This window comes from Syngnathus leptorhynchus, chromosome 13 (genome assembly GCF_054491065.1).
Source record: "Syngnathus leptorhynchus isolate UIUO chromosome 13, UIUO_Slep, whole genome shotgun sequence".
NCBI lineage: Eukaryota > Metazoa > Chordata > Actinopteri > Syngnathiformes > Syngnathidae > Syngnathus > Syngnathus leptorhynchus.
This window is the reverse complement of record NC_141207.1, coordinates 3,871,828-3,891,198: the sequence shown is the minus strand read 5'-3', so window position 1 is coordinate 3,891,198 and position 19,371 is coordinate 3,871,828. Positions and strand designations below refer to the sequence as shown.

General features: G+C 37.5%; 2 protein-coding genes across 23 annotated transcripts in view; one reads left to right on the top strand and one right to left on the bottom strand.

Annotated features, from left to right (window-relative positions):
• The window catches only part of adgrl2a (adhesion G protein-coupled receptor L2a), a 196,481-nt gene that overhangs the window by 159,656 nt on the left and 17,454 nt on the right, over positions 1-19,371 (bottom strand). For 20 of the 22 annotated variants that reach the window (XM_085928341.1, XM_085928340.1, XM_085928343.1 and 17 more), the window contains one exon: positions 12,078-12,230. The gene's annotated coding sequence lies outside the window, so the exon portion shown is untranslated. Of the gene's footprint in view, positions 1-1,495; positions 1,596-12,077; positions 12,231-17,123; positions 17,238-19,371 lie in introns of those variants that run through there. The other 2 variants (XM_085928335.1, XM_085928337.1) reach the window with 2 other exon arrangements.
• adgrl4 (adhesion G protein-coupled receptor L4) lies at positions 8,447-18,317 on the top strand. The gene is made up of 16 exons (XM_085928360.1): positions 8,447-8,561; positions 8,738-8,887; positions 10,358-10,507; positions 11,237-11,386; positions 11,650-11,720; positions 12,670-12,837; positions 12,965-13,148; positions 13,210-13,323; positions 13,710-13,909; positions 14,667-14,846; positions 15,346-15,549; positions 16,104-16,324; positions 16,725-16,791; positions 16,869-16,960; positions 17,031-17,199; positions 17,625-18,317. Exons 1-16 carry the CDS (start codon positions 8,447-8,449, stop codon positions 17,685-17,687), a joined length of 2,298 nt encoding a protein of 765 aa, XP_085784486.1. The 3' UTR covers positions 17,688-18,317.

Genomic DNA, 19,371 nt, shown 5'->3' with positions numbered 1-19,371 from the left:
ACCCACAAGAACAAAGCCCAACCACATATATTTGGATTTATAATACAATATAAAACGATGACTTAAACATCTAATAAGGCTGACATGACCTAAAATATGAAACTATAAAAAAGCCACATCTGTTTGGCTGAAAGCACAGTTTTTAGGAATATGTAGTATGATCATGTGAGGATCATCGCCAATAGACTGAGACCACAAGTATTCACAGTTACAGTATGGATTACAGTTGATGGATAAAGTGAGCCTGGGCTGCATTTGCAACTGCAAACCTTGAGGGAATATTATCAGGGAGGTTAGTGGTTTCATTGATTTCAAGACTGCAATCATCTCCATCTGATGTAGTGGGCAGAGAGAGGATAAGTGAGGATGCAGTCTGTTTGTCAGCATTACAACTTTGACATGAGCAATTTAATCGCAAGGAAACTGGAGTATTTTGGATGAATGAAAAGCGGTGAACAGCAAAGTAAAAAGTCAAAGTAAATATTCAGTTTGGTAGAGTGGGACAAATGAATGACTATTTTATAAAAACATATTTTCATTTGTTATCTTCCATTATAATTGCTATATTTAAATGCAAGTATTACTTTGCGTACAATAATTGATAAAGGTAAAAATAAATCACTTATTTGAAAAAAATCTGTATATATACGTCTCAAAAATAGCAACAATCACTACTTTTTGTATTATATTTTAAACTTTGTCTATTGATATTTACTTTACATGTTATAAAAATAAACACGTTTTAATTATTTATTCTAGGTAGTGTTCATCTGAAATCCCTCAGTTGCTAGAAATTTGAGAAACCAAGTTTGACTAAAGAAAAGACTTATGGATACAGTAAATTTTGTTTTCAAGGCAACTGAATAAAGGTTTTGAAGAAAAATACATATGCATGTCGGCAACATCAATCTACCATTAAAATAAACATTACAAATTAATTAATGGTGTTTTATCAAGGATGTATTTCTAAACATGGATTCCAAGTCGAAAGCAGAACTAAGTCCTTGAATTAGTTGATCATCATTAATTAAAATGTTTTTTTTCAGAGAGGTCAATTGAATTACTTTCATGAATGATGACCGTGATGTTGTTAATAATGTGCAAAATCTATGAACATCTTTGTATTTTTCGACAGCATTTCCAAGAGATTCTTCAGGCTGGTAGCCAATTATAAATAATAATAATAATAATAATAATGTGCAAAAACTATTAAAATTTGTATAACTTTCAGGAGCATTTGAGAGATTTCCAGGGTTGTAGCCTCCTTTTAGTTTGAGCGCTTTTAAAAACTAAAATTGGAAGAAAGGTTACAAGGTTACAAAGACAGAGAGAAATTATGTAGGAGTGCAGGCCACTAAAGCTAGCCAGTAGAACCCGTACAAACAAGGTCTGGTACGAAGTGCTTAAATTATTCATAAAAAATCAAATACTACCACTTGAATTGACCAAAAGTGGAGGAAAAAAAAATATTTTCTAATGTATTAAATAGCCTTACCTCCAGAGTTGTTTTTCCCCCTGGTGTTGGAGCCATAAAGTGCGCTGGGACATGGCGAGAGCTCTCATTCACTTGCTGTTTGACGGAGAAGGGCTTGTTGGCTGTATGGCTGGAAGCCACACTCTTAAGGGCCCAATGTGAGTAGAGGTCAGGATAATAGACACAGTCATACAACAAAGACTGATAATCCAGTCTCCGCCCGCAATGCACACTCAGTTCCTGTGTTGCAATCAGACATTTTAAGGGCAGTTAAGATGCAGCAAGGGGCAACTGAATGAACTGTGGTCAGGAAAGACTCCCAAGATCCCATTATGGAGAGTAACCGGTGTCAATTCGCAGCAATTAGACCACTCAGATGTGTCAGTAGACAGGCCTCAAATTAATAAATAAATAACCTCGACCACAAGTGCACGCCGATATAGCCCTTTGAGTCATTTGAGTCTCCCAGTGGTCTATTTCCGCACAACATTTCGTCTTTCAAAAAGCAACTAGGTGTGCCATCTTTTCCGCTCTTTTCCTGAATGACCTTTGAGTGAAAAGAGTCCTTCGTGAGCATGTATATTACTGTACATTTGTTTCTACCAATCTGCAAAAACAAGTGTTCAATACAACGTAGACGCTTAAACGCTGGTCACTCTCAGCTTGGGTTTAGGAAGTAATTTTATATATACACAAACATACATATATATATTTATACACACACACACATATATATATATATATATATATATATATATATATATATATATATATATATATATATATATATATATATATATATATATATATATATATATATATTTTCCAACTGGCCCACTGTCAATGTGTATATGATGATATTTGGAATAACAAATCCAATTTACTGTGACACATCATGACTATATATATAATTTCATCTTTAGTAATAATCGTAAAAAAGGTTCTCTAAAAGCTGCAGCATGGTTCTGGAACTTACATGGCTTTTTCTGATGCCATGCGTTCATTTGAACCCCACTGAAAAGGAAAGTTTTTTTTATTATTTTTTTTATTCTTTCCCAGTGTAAAAGAAGACACATTAATGGCAACTGTCAGTGGTTTGTGGTTCTGCTCTCTAAAAAAGGTCAGTAAAAGCTCTCTTCCATGTCAGCAGGGTAGATTGGATGACCGCTCAACGACAGTCCCTGACAAAGCTGAAAGAGGGGTGAAAACAGCACACTAAGCTTTCTTCTGAAAGGTCAAAGTAAAGACAATTCTCCTCAAATGGGGAGAAACAAATCAAAACTTTTAGTTTGCTAAGATTGGATAAAAATGTTATTTCATTGCTGTGTTTTTGTATGGAACCAAGTCTTAAAGATAAAATCCATGAGGACAAGCAATTGATGAGCATGCTGTGTGTTGTGTGATTCATGAATCTGGAATGCACATAGGGATGACTTTTTTTGTTTTTTTGTGAGCCTGTGTGAACATGACTAATTTGATAATGTTGTCTTTTCTTGGACAAAAGAAAACTATTTTTTTAATAATGAAAATAATACCTAAATGATAAAGAATATATGTTATGGCTTAATGGCATAAAATGGCATTGGTCCAGAAATTTAAGCAAAACTATTTAATATGTATTTTTTGTTGTTTTATATTATGGCTGGTGAAGCCAGTGAAGGTCGGCTAGAATTTAGCCAGCTGCTTAAGATTATACAGGGCCAAACTGATGCCATTGTTTCTTCATCTAGCTTTTTAGCTATGTCAAAAGTTTACAGTAGGGATTAATGTATTGCCTGTGTATGCATACATGCAATGCACTAATGAACAGGAACATACACGCTGGGAATTGTAGGCACGGCTGCACTAGACATCATAATAGGCAGATGACAGTGTGTAAAATATTTCTTTCTTGTTTTTGAATGGAGAGACAGGAGGAAATAAAATTTGGCATAATGTATTCATAATGTATTCATTGCCTGTATGCAGTAAATAGCTGTAACAGTAAATAACACACAAGTCATTTCCATCATTGCCAATACAGTGTGTTATATGATGACTATGATGCAATAAATAGCAAAAACAATACTACAATGTCACGTCGGGAGTCGAGAACTGCTTCTGTCCACGACGCCCGTTTGTCCTATGACAGGTCATATTGGGAATCCAAAATCTGGTCTATTTTACAAAAAAAAAAAGAAGAGGCTGTATTGCAGTTTAATAGAGGAAAAAAAAAAGTGCAAGAAACCAACTTGACGGTCATATTTTATAGTGTTCTCAATCTCAGTGGCAGCACAAATAAATTATGAAGCCTATGAAAAACACCCCACACTGCTGCCATAATAAATCCAGTTGCAGTAATCAGGGAGAAAATATAGATATTTGGAAAAGCATTGACGGGATTAGACAGGGTTTTCTACCTCCTGCTGTACATGGCCCAAGTCCTGCTGAGAACACCAGGAGTTCTGTAGAATGAGCGAGAGGATTTGACCTAGCTGTGGTATTATTATTATGATATGACCCAAACAAAGCCGTCAGCATGGGAGCGAGGTAGGGGGTGTGCTATTTATCCTCGTACCACCCCCTGTGTCTCAAAGCCTCCCTTCTTGCATTGAACAAGATTTTAGGGGATTAGAATTATACAAACAAGTGAAACCCGGAAGGGTGAATTCTGCAAATGTCTAACTATTTGGACCTCATCCATTTTCTATCCAAAACATTTTTCAAAATGAAAACAAAACTTCAAACTATTGCTATACATGATATCAGCAATTCTCCAGAGTCCTGCTGTGAGCATCTAAAAACGACTCAAGGCCCCGGGGTTGAATCTAGCCAGCCATATCATTTTATGTGGCCCGGTAAAGTAAATTATCTGCGTCAAGGAATGGAGAAACAATGTTTACCGAACAACATGACAAAACATACATTTAAATCCAATACATCCTATTCACCAGAGGTGCTTAATGTGTGCCACCAGCCCCAGACTTGTTTTGCTAGGCAAACATGCTCTGAAATACCAATCAGAGGAGGAAAAATTTCTGACGGTATTGTGGGCTCGCCACATTCCTAGGCAAATATGAAATCTGTTCGGCTATGGACACAGCCTCATTGCTCGTAAAGCTATTTATATCAGACAGAATTACTGATTCTGAAGGCCCTGACCAGATTAAATCGGTATGACAGCACATAGATACAACATATTTTCACAATAAATAAATAAAATCTATTATCTACAAGTACTGAAAGCAGTATAACCTAGAGATCATGAAAAGAAGAGACTGTTGGGAATACATCAGATTTAATGGAACAAATATTAGCTTTTAGGTTGCAAATGTAGGTCAGTGCTTCTGATTGTGTTTGGTCCAGCAGAGAAGGCCGTGCTGCCTCTCACAACCCACCACTGCCTGTATGGTAGATTGTGTTGGACTTTGAGGTCTATGCATATCGAATATGGTGATTGAATGCTATAATGTAATTTATACATGGTGATACCAGTTTGCTAAAAAGGTAGTTAGAACAGGGTTCGAGTAACACAGAAGGGATTTTTCAACTAAACATTTAGTTCCTGCTGCTGATGTACACATACAACTGTTAACCTGTGCAGTAATGGTTCTGAGGTAACTGCTAACAAAAATGTAATTGAGTTGCTCCCTACACTTTCATAACATGTATTCCTCAGTATAAATGAGCTCCTTTATGAGATAAGACACACTGCTGTAAATGATTTTATAAGCAGGGAGCCCACCTGACATACTTTTTCTATCAGTTTTTTATTCAATTTGCAAGGAGCGCTGCAGGTGACCTAACCTATAAAAGGCCACTCCAAATTACATTATCAAGCTCCTCGAAATTTTATAAATTCAGAATCGGCCTCACGGGGAGGTGGCGCACAGTGGCGGTGGCTTCACCTTTAAGTTTGCATAAATCAATCTCACCAAAGGTTAGAACACATTATGCGTCCGACATCAATACAGTTTTTAACATCATCACAAATAATTATTTCAAAACTGCAAAACCAGGCATGCAATCATATGTAAGGACAACGTTGGTAAACCATTAAGGTGCAGCTAAAAAATATTCATGATTTATTTGTGGATTCAATACAGTCATTCAGTTTTATGGATTGTGTAGATGCTCTCCATAAGCGCTAAGTTATTAAATAAAGTTATATATATATATATATATATATATATATATATATATATCTCCATATAAGCTCTATACATAGTTCTATTTTGTTCCAGTGGTTAAACTAACAAGAGGCTGGTAGGAGACAAAAAAAAGAAAAAGTCCCAATCAGTAACACTTGTGGCTTCTTCCTGAGAATATGGGGCAAAAAATGACTGGCAAAGAACTCAGGAATATGGATAGGATTGTTCAACTGTGTTCAACACGACCAGGGCTTTTGTGAAGCGTTCAAGCGTGAAGGAAATGTATTAATAAGTTGCAACTTTGGAAAAACTGATATCTTTCAAAATTTCATTATACTGACAAGGTCAGATTTTTTTTCATGCTGTTTTTTGTGAGATTTTGTGTTAGGGTTACAAATCAATGCATAAATTAAGAATGTTGTGATAAACCTTTGAAAACAAAAACTGCACTTCTTTGCTTCATTTGAAGGAAGAAAAAGCTTTTGCTTTTGTTTTGTCTTGTCTTTTAGGCACTCAAAAAGTTCCTTTTCCTTCTGTTCATCCAAAGACTTCTAAATAGCTTGTCAAAGTGCAAATGAACAGAAACGGTGGGCGGGATGTCCACTCACGCAAGAACTAGCAGGAGTAAGAAACACAGCGTATGCTCACTTTCAACCTTGTGTGTTGGAATAATAAACTGTTCCTAGTTTTATGAGAGAGAGTTGTGGCCATCTGTGGCCCAGTAAACAGTTCTCCCATCAGGCAGAACCATCCGGCTGACGTACATCCCCCCCGTGTGCCAAGTATCAAAACAGATTACCCAGCGAACATTGCACTTCAACCCTCGATATTGCCTAAACAGCAGCAGTGTCAAACCTATGCAAAATCCTGCCACTTCAGAGTCAGAATTTCCATATCAATAAGAGGGGAATGCAAAGTCTTTGCATTCTACTCAGGTGTCCTATTTTTACAATACAAACTATGGAGCTGATAAAGCTCCCATGAGAGCTTTTAAGAACTTGTCACTCAATGTGGGTACGCTCGAAAAGAGTAAAAACGTACGCTGGAAGGGTGCAATCAGTCCAGGTTTGTTCGAGTCAACATCACTTCCTTCCTGATGGGTTTTAGGAGAAAGTCTGAGCGGGACATTCAGATATGTTTTTCACCGAGTTGTTTCCAAGGACAGTAATGTTGTGCCATTCAATGCAGCTGCCTCTCTCAGCAAACTCTACGCCTTGCCTAAGCAATTCAAACCGCCTCCACAGATTGCAATAAAGTCAACACAGAGGTTCTCCAAGGGAGACTATTCATCAATGAATGTGTTTGTAAGCGAAAAGTCGGGTATAAAAAGACCTCAGTTACACCTGAATGGCTACTTGTTACTTGCTACTGAGTTCACATTTCATTTCACCTGTTTCCTAACTTCCTCCAAGTAAATGATGCTTTGACACGAGAATTTAGGACATTAATATTCATAGGTTGGATGAATATAAATGGGACTTGATACCTTTGAGGGAGCAAAAAGTCTTACTTGAAAGAAAGTTCTGTATATTCGCACCGTTTTTTTTTGGTACTAGTTTCTCTCAAGGACTATTTCCTATCAGAAAAGTCCACAAAATCACAATTACACTACTTTTGAGCTGGATACATCTGTCAAGAAAAACTGTCTGCGGAAGTTAAGCCATCAAAACAAAAATTACTTTCAGGAGTTTTGCTCTAGTTTCACATGAACAGCAATTGGGGGGAAAAAACAACATAAAAAAAACATCTGTATTTTATAAAGCGTTTCTCACAGAAAATACAGTACAAAACAGTTCATTGTTTTGTTTGTATTTTAAGCCATTAAACGTTCCACCACTTCAGCAACAATCAGATTATAATCTTCCAACAGCAATGATGTAATAAAACAGTGCAATTTAAATGACCCAGACGTTTTGGGAGACTTAACAAAACAGTTGAACTCTTATTTGGTACTCAGCCGAATGAGTCACGAGACAAACAAAACACTTTGTCACTAAATGAGCAACAGGTGTGGAATCACGTTGGAATTTTCACCACAACGCTCCGGCACTTTTCTGTTGCCGTCTGCGCAGAAGTGGTCTTTCTTCTTCAACCGCAAACGTTTGGACTGTTCGGGTTTGGTGGTGGACTCTATAAGCATGACACAGAACAAGAGTCTGGCCGAGTGCTGATTTTGTACAATGACTGAAGGCTTTCATATGGGTGTCTCTAAATATATGACATAAATAAACATATGAGAACTCTATTGTTTGTAAAGTTTAATTTCTGTGTGTGTTACAAACATAAGCAAAAGAAAAGTGATATTTTTGAATTATAATCCATTGAAAATGTTAGGAAATTACATGCAATTGTTGCAGATTGTTCTTTTGTATGAAAATGTCAGCTATTAGAAAATTACAGTAATTAGTAGGAGCAACTAAAATCTTGTCTAATCATTAAAACACTGCAAGATGACAAGACACAAAGTTACTCGGCCTGTATAGCTGAAGATGGCAACAGCGGAGTTATGTAAAGTTATCTACGGAAGGGAGGAGGTCATCCTTGACTCCCGCCATAGTCGGAGTTGTTGTGTCCTGAGTGAAACCTTATTGGACAACTGGAACAATGGCAACAGAGGCTTTCCAAAGGGCAACATGAACCACCGGAAGACTAGAAGGACAAACACAAATGCTTCGAAGCATTATACAATATATATGGTAGGATTGATTAAATGAAGAAGCACTTTTTGATAAGTAGTAGCCAAGGGACTGTCTTTTCTAGTTTTGTTTTTTTGCAAGAAGCAGATTAAAGATCAAGACAGGAAGGGCCAGGTTTAGGGAAACAGGAAAGGTGATGCAAGGAAATGGACGACGTCAGAAGCCAGCCCACTAAACGCAGTCTGCTAAAAGCCAAATTCACAACCAGTGCAATTATGGAGTCTTCGCTCTGGTCACCAATGAAACTTGTGCTTTTGACAGGTATGTGAATCAAGCAAACTTTAAAGAAGGATAAATACTAACATTAACAAATACAGTGCCATCATTACAAGACAGCTGTAAGCAACATATTTATGTAATCAATGTGGCACCAAAATAGGCCATAAAATGATGTGGTATATTTTCAAAGGTTCAGTTTTGTCTTTGTGTCCGGACAGCATGGCTCTCCAGTATGATGGATCCCTGCCGATTCTCTGACATTTGTGATTCTTGCCACAAACTTGCAACATGCAAGGCTTTGAATGGCTCCAACGAGGCTTGCTTTTGTGACCATGGATATACCGGAGACGGAACAACGTTTTGCAATGGTAAATATCAATCACCAAAAATATAATAATCTGGTCACTGAATAGTTGTAATATTGACGGTTATGTGTGTGGTCTACTGCCAACCAGTGGAAATTTCTATTTATAAATTTATATTTTAAAAATATTCTGTCAATAACATTACAGCAGGACAGTATTTATGTCACATATCTTTATATCTATAAATATATTTTGCGCCCTCTTTAAATAAGTTTAAATAAGTGAGATGAATAGGGTTGAAGTTCAATCTCTATCCTTACAACTTAACCGTGCTTACTGTTTTTGTTATGTAAACAGAGAAATGCTATTTTTTCATGAGGATGCTGCAGATAAAACATGAAAGTGAGCATGCAGGCGTGATGCTTGTGTCAGAGGAATTGCTAAAGCATCCTGTGCATGCTGCGAGGTATTTCCCTTCTGAATCCTAGTCACCTCTCTTGAGAAGGCAGGATATCCCCTCTTAGACAACCTTTGTGCACAAAGTACAGATGAGAGGAAAAGCACATATTTGTCATATATGGACAGCAGTGGAAATTCATAGTCACTACCAGTGAACTACATGAAGAGAGTTGGCATCAGTATTCCAGTCAATCATCCATTAAATCAATTAAATATTTAAAGCAGAATTAAACACACAACTTCAAAACCTTCCAAAACAAGGACATTATTTATATGAACATGCCTCAAAGCCAAAACCAACTTTTTATGACTGAGAGAAAGCCATGTTTGTACAGCATCCATCCATTCCATTTTTTTTTACTGTGCTTGTGAGGCAGACATGTTGGTTAAAATGACGAGCATTCTTTCTTCAAAGCAACAACAACAACAAAAAAACGATAAAGGTTGCACAATCCACTAATACAATACCGAAAGTGAAAATTACACATCCATCACACATGCCAGAGCCAAATGCCAAAAGGAGGAAATATAACACCTCGGAATGCAATAGAGAATCTCATCTCATATCATAGCTATCCCTAGTTACCATGCAATAAACCCCAGTGGTTGTGAGCGGTATAGTCAAGTCATCAGTCTGACTGAATGCTTCATGTTATGAATCACACCGTGACATATGTTCCACAGCTTCGCTTTTCAGTCAGCAATTTCACACAGTTTTAACACACAATTTTCCAGTTGGGAAAACGCTTGCCTCTCAACAATAACACAATATTAGCACGTAGTATATTGTTTAAGACACTTCACTATCTCGAATATGTCTCTCTGCCTGGCTGGATTTGTTCAGGTCAGTGATGGTCATTTGTGGACTGCTACCAGGATGTATCCCCGATGCCTGTTTACAAACATTATTAATTTTGTTTAAAATCAGTTTAAGTAAACAAATCATATGACTTTCCTTGAAAAATCAACTTGGTACATTATGCTTCTTTACGATGTGTCATCAGACAGTGACTGTCAAAATATGCAGAGATGGTTTACCAGGGATTAATAATGTTCTTTCTGTTCTTGTCACAGATGACAATGAATGCCAGAATGTGACAAACATCTGCGGCAACAAAGGCAACTGCACCAATACAATAGGCAGTTATTACTGTACGTGTTTGCCCGGTTACACTTCAACTGGACAAGCAAAGTTTCAGACGAATGATGGCACTGAGTGCATTGGTAAGAATGGTATCTTCCAAAAGTATTTTTCCTCACGTACATATTTGTTAATGTTAGAAAATTAGCAGAGTAGTTTTAAGTTATGATTAATGTAGCTCAAATAATTTAATGACTTCAACAATGGCATTGAAAGTGGGAATTAAGATGATTACCAACCAAAATGGTAATTCTGAAAATTATCTAATGTATTAATTAAAGCCTTAAGATCTTGAACTAATGATGTTATGTGTGATTTCTTTTGTGTCAATATGGTAATGTATTTGCAAATTACTGATTTACCTTTTCAATGCGTGTGAACACAGACGAACAGCTGTTAGGTGTTAGCTGCTGAAACAGCCTGTGAATGTGAGAACTGTTTTGTCTTTCACTGAACTATGGAGAATAAACACATTGGAGGTGCTTCTTCCCCAGGCCTTTTGCTTCCTCTCCATCTGCTGCTCTGAGAATTCACTCTCGGGATCTTTGGCTCAATATTCGGCATGAACAACAACACCTTCTTTGCAAATGTTCAACAGTGTAATTCTCAGCCCACACACATAATGGAAAAAAGTCGTCCACCTTACGAGAATGATTATGCATCATTTTGATGCAGGATACATCAAATTAAATGAAGTTATCAATTGCAATGCTTGGATTTTACAATATGTGATTATGTTTTCTTATGTGGTTGGCTGCCTCTTATGAGCAGAATCTCCTTTAATTGAATTGCTCTTTGTGTGCATTATTCAGACATTGATGAATGTGAGGCAGGACGGGCATGTGGACCCAACTCACATTGCCATAATATCAATGGATCTTTCTATTGCACTTGTCAGCGTGATTACATCCCAACTTCTGGCACCAAGCACTTTCATCCAGAGCAAGGTGGAAGATGTAAAGGTCAGTATAAGAAGGAAGAATACACATGCACACTCACCACATTTGCTCATATTGTGATTTATACTCAGACTTTTCCCCACATATTCAAACCCGCTACTGCAAATGTTGATGTTGCATAAAAATCAGACTGGTAAAGGAACAATGCTTTTAGTGGAAGTCACTTCAGCTGGGTATTTTTTATTGTTATTTATTTGATATTTTTTTGTTATTTTTAAATTTATTTATTGTTATTTTTTTTATTTTTTTTTATTGTTATTTTTCAGATCATCCCCAAAAATACTGCCATGACAACATTGGGTGCATCACACAGACTGTCAATAAAACACTTGAGTATGTAAGTACCCCCATCTACTGGCATTCAACGGATCTGATTGACATTCATAAGAAAGAACTGATATTCATTAACGATATTTCTGAGGGTAGTATTCATTTTTAGTCATTTCCAATACCGACAACCAAAAACTAACAGTGGCTCCAGACTGTGGTTGAAAATGACTGACTATATATTTAAATACACTTGGACAATCAAATTAAATCTAAAGCTAGAGCTGCTGTAAATCTAATAACCCGAATGAATCAATACAATTTGATTTTGGATGGCGCCAAATCACCTGGCCTAATCGATCTACTCGAGAGCAACATGTGATGACTGAGTTTTCTGAGGGAAAAAAAAAAGGGTTCAAGCACTTACCCAATTGCACCTTGCTCAGGAAGATATGGCATGTATTAAAAATCCAGCTGTAAACTGCCCTGCATAACACCGAGACCAAGAGATGCACAGGTCCTTCGGTTTTTGCGGGTCTCTCTGCTGCAGCACACCTGATTCGATCACCTCATCAGCAAGCTAGATCACGAAACAATCAATCAATCATGTGAAGGAGAGAGACTTCTAAAAAAAGGCGGGACCGGACTTGCCTACTCCTGAGCTTTGTGATTTGATAACATCTTGCACGATGACTGCTCGAAATTGAGTTGTTTGACCTTTGTGGTATATTTTTCAATAAAACATGTAATGGTGTTTTAGCACTGTTTGCAGTATTGAATTGTGATGTCCTCATTTAGGTCAGTTTGAAATAATAGAAAATAATGACACAACTTTATCATCCTAGTTTATATTATAAACTTATAACCAGAGCTCATCAGATCTAATAGGTTTGTCTGAGGGTGAAGAGGTGGAAAACAATTTCATAAAAACAAACGGCATTGTTTTCGAGCTTTGTACTGCTGTTTCTATTTTCTCAAAAAAATGGAATGTTAGTTGCTATTTTTTGCTGCCCTTTTAGATGAGCAACCTGACTGAGCCACTAAGCCTACTGAATGAAATTGCTCAGCAGTCGTCCGGGGATCTGACCTCTGTGGAAGTGATTGCATACGTTGAGGCCTTGAGCCGGTCCACGTCGTTGCTGGCCACAGGAGAAAAAGATCAGCCTGTTGTGCACTCAACTCTCATAGTAATCCCCACTCACTGGTTTCGTTCTTCTCACTCACTGTTTTGACCATGACATCCCTTTTCTTGCGGGGTTTATGAGAAGCATGCGGACGCTTTATTGGAGGAATCACAAATGCTTTTGTCAACAGAAATTAGTTAAAGCGGTCAACAACTTGGTAGAGAAGGATGAGCTTGTGGCATGGAGCAGGATTAAAGAGGAGCGTCGGGAGCAGACCGTCACCAAGCTGCTGCACACAGTTGAAGAAAGTGCTCTGACTTTGGCTAACAGCCTCCAAACTCCAAATGAGTTTCAAATTAAAGATACGCAAATGGGTAAGACCAAAATTTACACTTTGACTTGTGTTTGTTTTTATCTGCCAATTCCTTTCCACAGAAATGAGACTCTTCACTTTTGAAGCCAATCACAAAAAAGGTACATTGTCATCAAGCATGGGCGGCGACATCATGACTCTAACTCCAAAGATGAAAGCGAAAGAGGAAAGTAAAGGTGAGTCGAATCACAGTAAAATGACGGAAAATGCTGCTTTAGCAAATTCTGCTGGAACGATCTGCAACTGCACTGGATGTTGAAATGTTAGCAAAGCGGTCACGGGTACCTGACTCACAATCTCTTCTCTAGTTTATACTGAATGTGTTGGACGTTAGGTCAAGGCTATTTGATCTTCCGAGTTAAATTCATCCAAGCATGTCTTTGTAGACCTTGCTTTGTGCACTGTGGGCTTTCCATACTGTCACTACTTTTGGAATCAAATATCAGACACCTTACAAATCTCAGTATTGAGAAATTCGACACTTCTTGTTGGTCAGCAAAGTCAGCCGAAGAATGAGGTTGGACCGCCGTCAATGGTTTCCTCAACTTGTGTCGTCCATCAGAGAGCGTGTCAGTGGTGTTTGTGCGATATGACAGCATGGGAGACATCCTGAAGCCGAGCATCGACCCGGGTGTCAATGACTTCTCGCGCTATGCGGAAACGGGGGAAATCACTGTCAATTCCCAAGTGGTGGCAGCGGCCGTCAAACCTGCTGACGTCTACCAGCTTGACCATGTCATCTTCACTCTCAGGCACGTTGAGGTAAAGATGAATGGGCACGCTGTCTTTCACTCAATTTGCTGCTGCAGCAAATTTGCAGTGCAGAACCTTTTTGCGGGGAGTTCCCCTTAATATCTGGTCATACTGCTGCAGTAAGCATCTTTGTGCTGTATCCTACTAAAACTTTGCTTCCCGGCAAAGTTTTATTCAGTTTAAAGTCTTGAACACCAATAAGCATCATAACTAATATGAGACTTACATCGGTTGTTGTGGCAATTAACAGATGGAAGAAGTACCAGGGCTAAAAAATAACCAAAATAACCAAAGGTTGAGTTAACAAGTTGAATTGCATCATATTACACTTGCAATTTTTTAACAGGTCAGTATCTGAATCCAGTTCTTTTCAAGAACAGGCACAATTGATCAAAAAGCCACAAAGGTTTTGTATGGTGTTACATTGATTCTGAATACCCAGATTGCAAAAGACTAACAGTATGTCAAGAGTCAGATATTAACATAAATGATTTATGGCATATTCTGGTTGCATTTATGTAATTTAATAATAATTTATTCATTTCTGTCCCAAAACATGCAGCATTATTATTTTGGGGGGAAAAATAATTTTAACACTCAAGTACTTGTTCATGACATTTAATTGAGTCAAACTGATCTTCCAAAATGCAATTGCATTTGAATTTCATTGACATTTAAATGAGATGTTTTTTTCTCTCCACTGTAAGGCAAATTCAGTACAGATGTCCATCTCACTGGTTCTTTTGTCACATTCTCTCCTCCAAAGCCTGTCGACCTCAAAACCGATGTGACCAAATGCGCCTTCTGGGAGTACACAACTGACAACCTGCAGGGTCACTGGGCTACACATGGCTGCAAGACCGTGCAAGTCGACAGCAATGCCACCACGTGCACCTGCAACCACCTCACACACTTTGCTATTCTCATGTCTTCGGGGCGAGCCAATGTAAGGTTTTAGATGTTTATTACAAAACATGTCATTTTGGAGGTTTGGCACCACCAGTAGCAAAGCTAGAATTGTTTCCTTGGGGGAGCCAAGGATATCTCTGTGAGTCCACAAATATATATATATTTTTTTTTACACACTCAAAACATTCTTCAAAAAATGCTGATACAGATTCTTGACATGATCTTTATGGCGGACAGGTGGAAATGCAAGGAAAAATTCCTGTGCAAATCGGAAAATACCCAAAAGTGAATGATCTAGCCTAGCATCTGGTGGTCCAAGCATATTTCAGGGTGGGCCAGTGGCCCCGTGGCCCCCACTCTAGCTCCGCCAGTGGACACCATTGTTTAATATACCATGGCATAATATTTTTAATTTTCACTTGATTATTAGATGTTTTACCTTAAATACAACAGGCTCACTCTTATTTTTTTGGTTGAAAATGAACACAGATTGAACTGGGAAATAAAAACACCATCCATTTCTCTTTACTTGTCAGTTCATCGCCCACCAAACCGTCCTGACCCGCATCACCCAGCTAGGGATGATTATCTCCCTCATCTGTCTGTCCATGTGCATTTTCACCTTCTGGTTCTTCTGTGAGATCCAGAGCACCAGGACTACCATTCACAAGAATCTGTGCTGCAGTCTATTCATGGCTGAGTTCATCTTTCTCGTGGGGATCAACATGTACACTCACAAGGTGACAATCAAGAACGCTCAACCCAGCCCCAAACATTTTCTGGTATTCTGATATAGATCGCAAACCCCCTAAAAATATTCATTGCAAAATCAATTTAAATATATTGTATGTAGTTATGTAACTAAGACCTCTGTTGTTAGTCACATGAGTTAAGGTCGCCACCCACACAGTGACTTTTTAAAGGTTGAAATCAAGTAAAGAAAGGAGGAAAAGTCAATATGTTAATGTCCCTCTGTAGGGTGTTTGAGATGACAACAATGATGTTATTTTCCTTATCGTCATGATTTAACACAGCGTTGAAAATCAAGTCTCATATTCAACTCTGTGGGAAAACAAAGTTTTGTTCACATGTGAATGTCACTTCATTGGTTTTTACATCTAGATCTATCATTTTTATTGTCCCGTTATTTAGCGATATAATTTAAGTTTTATGGTCACTTGCAGTGGTGCAGTAAATGTGTGAGACTAACATGAAAATCAACATTTATATGTTTTTCAGGTCATTCAATTGGCCCTTCAAATGAAACATTCTCTCTTTCTTTGTTTCCTGGCAGCTCTTTTGCTCGATTATTGCGGGGCTGCTGCACTATTTCTTTCTGGCGGCCTTTGCCTGGATGTGCATCGAGGGCATCCATCTGTACTTAATAGTGGTTGGCGTCATCTACAACAAAGGCTTCCTGCACCGTAACTTCTACATTTTCGGTTATGGAAGCCCAGCAGTGGTTGTCACCATCTCAGCCACGCTGGGTTCCAAGTATTATGGCACTGATAAAATGTGAGCATATACGTATGTATGTTTTATCATTTTTATTTGATGACGCAAAGACCTTCACTAAAACTCAAACGACACTGTTACGTGCGTGGGTTGCTGGGGTCTATTTATTCTTAAGGAGTTTCGATTCATGGCTGGTTAGGAAGGAAGTGCACGATATTTACTGTAGTTAAAAATAAATACATGTCTGCTGTTTCTAGCTACCTACAATTTTTATTTTTAATTTATTTTCATGATGAGTATCTCTGTTTGTGTTTGGGGGAGAGCGGAAGTGGTTGCTGACCCAAACAGGACTCTATTGATTCAGATCAGAAAAAATAGAAGCTGAGGTCCAATGATAAAAGGCAGGCAAAATTCAATTAATCAAGATCACTAAGTGGGATATCTTGCTTTTGTATTTTAGGTGTTGGTTGAGCACAGAGAACCACTTCATATGGAGCTTTATTGGACCTGCCTGTTTGATCATTCTGGTAAGTTATTTCAGCAAGCAAGCTCACGATTTAAAATGGACAGATATTGTGATGTGATTTTTTTTATCTCCACTCAGGTGAATCTACTGGCCTTTGGAGTGATCATCTACAAAGTCTACCGACACACGGTGGTGAAGAAGCCTGAAATAAGCCACTATGAGAACATCAGGTGGGATTATTAATACTTGATTAGACTTGGCTTGGGCGTCAGTGTGATTGTGTTGGTTGTGGCTGGTCAGGTCATGTGCCCGTGGAGCCATAGCGCTGCTCTTTGTGCTGGGTGCCACCTGGACCTTCGGAGTGCTGCACATCCTCTATGAGAGCACACTTACCGCATATCTGTTCACCATCACCAATGCCTTCCAGGGCATGTTCATCTTCATCTTCCTCTGTGTGCTCTCCAGAAAGGTAATGCCGACTCATGGATTCATACCGTCTATGAAAACCTATTCAAACACATGAGAAGAAATTTAACCCAAACTACTTCATCTCCACCACTGCCAAATGTAGATATATTATGATAAATTATGGCTTCATATTTTTGCACATTATATAATTTTCATGGATTATAATGATCATAGTTGGTGGTAAACCAGTAACATGCATACTAGAAATGTCCATGGTGTATTGCTATGAATATTAAATTTTGTTCGAATAAAATGTACACAAATGGGAAATAGTAAAATGTTGTATTTACTGTATTATCCTCAGAGTCATAGTTTAAATTTCTATAATTTCCCTCCTCTCATGTAGGTGAAATATGGTAATTGGTATAAAAATATAAATAAATATGTTAACATAGGCAATTGTGTAAATTTTTGTTGTTGTTTCAGATTCAAGAGGAGTACTACAGGCTTTTTAAAAACATGCCATGCTGTTTTGAATGCCTAAGATGAATTCAATGAATAAATTCAAGCACCAGATCAATTTGAACAATGTTGGAAACTATACTAAAAAAAACAGATGCTATGTGAATGTGGAAAAATCCTTGATTCCATTATTGTCTGTTTATATTTAATTTGTTTCTGTTTCAATGCATGCAATAAATGTCCATTCATAAAATCCATTTCACCTTAAAGCAGGGGTGGGCAAATCCAGTCCTCAGGGGACGGCGTCCTGCAGATTTTATAGGTCTCCCGGCTGCAACACACACTTAAAATGATCAGGATTGTTATCCAGCTTCTGCATACCTTGCTTATTATCTGACCATTTGACCATGTGTTGCAACAAGGAGCCATATAAAACATGCAGGACTGGAATTGCCCACACCTCCCTTTGAGTAACCCTGCAATCAACATACATTTGTCTTTTTGTATTGTTTTTATTTAATGCCCGTTGTATTCTTTATACCATAACAGAACTGCACTTGACTTACTCTTGTATATGTTAAATTAATAATAAAATGAGTTCGGCAAACAAACCATGCTTGGTTTATTCTCAGTTGAGTATTGAAAAAGGCAGCCTTTGTTATGTACTTCGTGGTGAAATAATGAACAATGTCGCTATCTAGTGGTCAAAAATAAAAAATCTTGGCAAAACACTTGGATCAGCGAGTTTCTGTTGGTTGTTTTCTGTGTTCTCAGCAAATATCTGATCATGTTAATTATAATTTGATAAATGATGTCAAATTATAATTAACAAAGTGTTCAATAATGTTCAATTTCCCACGTCATATAATGCTTTTCCATTAAAATATTTTCCATTAAAATGATTTTCCATTAATATGAATACATTGTATTTTTGTATTTTAAAGTGCTTTGTGGGGCTCAAAACTATTTCAATAGATTAATTAATATCAATTTAAATTAATAAATAATAATAAACACTACAGTAAATAATTGCGCAATGAGGTCATTAATTTTTACCATAACGGTTATAGTAAATGACCATTTACAGCAGTCCTATAAAATATGAAAATCGTCGTACCCACATTAAACCACTAGATAGCAGCACTCTACTGAGTAACTGTTCTAACTGTTCTAGGTAATGACGTGAAGTCAGTCACCAAGCATTCCATATTTTGTAATACTCAATTAAATTAACCATTCAGTGACAAACAATGTAATATGTGGGATTCATTTATTATCTTGCACAGATAAGCCTTTGTCCTCATCATCAACATTATTTCTAGAGGTGTGTTTGCATATCAGTGTATTGGTCATGAAATTTGAAATAAGATGTATTTACCATTTAACATAAACAACTTTTATGAATAACTTAAAGTATAGTACTTAAAGTATAGTATAGAATAAAAAATGGAAACCAAGCTCAAACCTTTACTGACTGCATCTAAAGTTCTACACTTTTTTTTTTTTTTTAATTATTGATTTAGGTGGAGGAGGGTATTGATGTTGTTTATGACTAACACTATTCCAGTATGACTATACCGCCTTTTCCATCTATCTGTTGGCTTTATAACTTATGTCCACCAGGGTCGTGAATGGACTGGTTGCCAAAATATGAATTTGCAACATTATTTGATTTCTAGCCCAAAAGGTGCTGCTCAGCCTATAATAAGACATATGGCATGTGCAAACAATATCATAATGGTGGAAACGTCTGTCAGTAATGTGAGGTGCA

Coding starts and splice junctions, on each gene's coding strand:
- adgrl4 (XM_085928360.1), top strand. CDS start 8,447: ATGGACGACGTCAGAAGCCAGCCCACTAAACGCAGTCTGCTAAAAGCC. Junction 8,562..8,737: donor GAAACTTGTGCTTTTGACAG/GTATGTGAATCA, acceptor GTGTCCGGACAG/CATGGCTCTCCAGTATGATG. Junction 13,149..13,209: donor AATTAAAGATACGCAAATGG/GTAAGACCAAAA, acceptor TCCTTTCCACAG/AAATGAGACTCTTCACTTTT.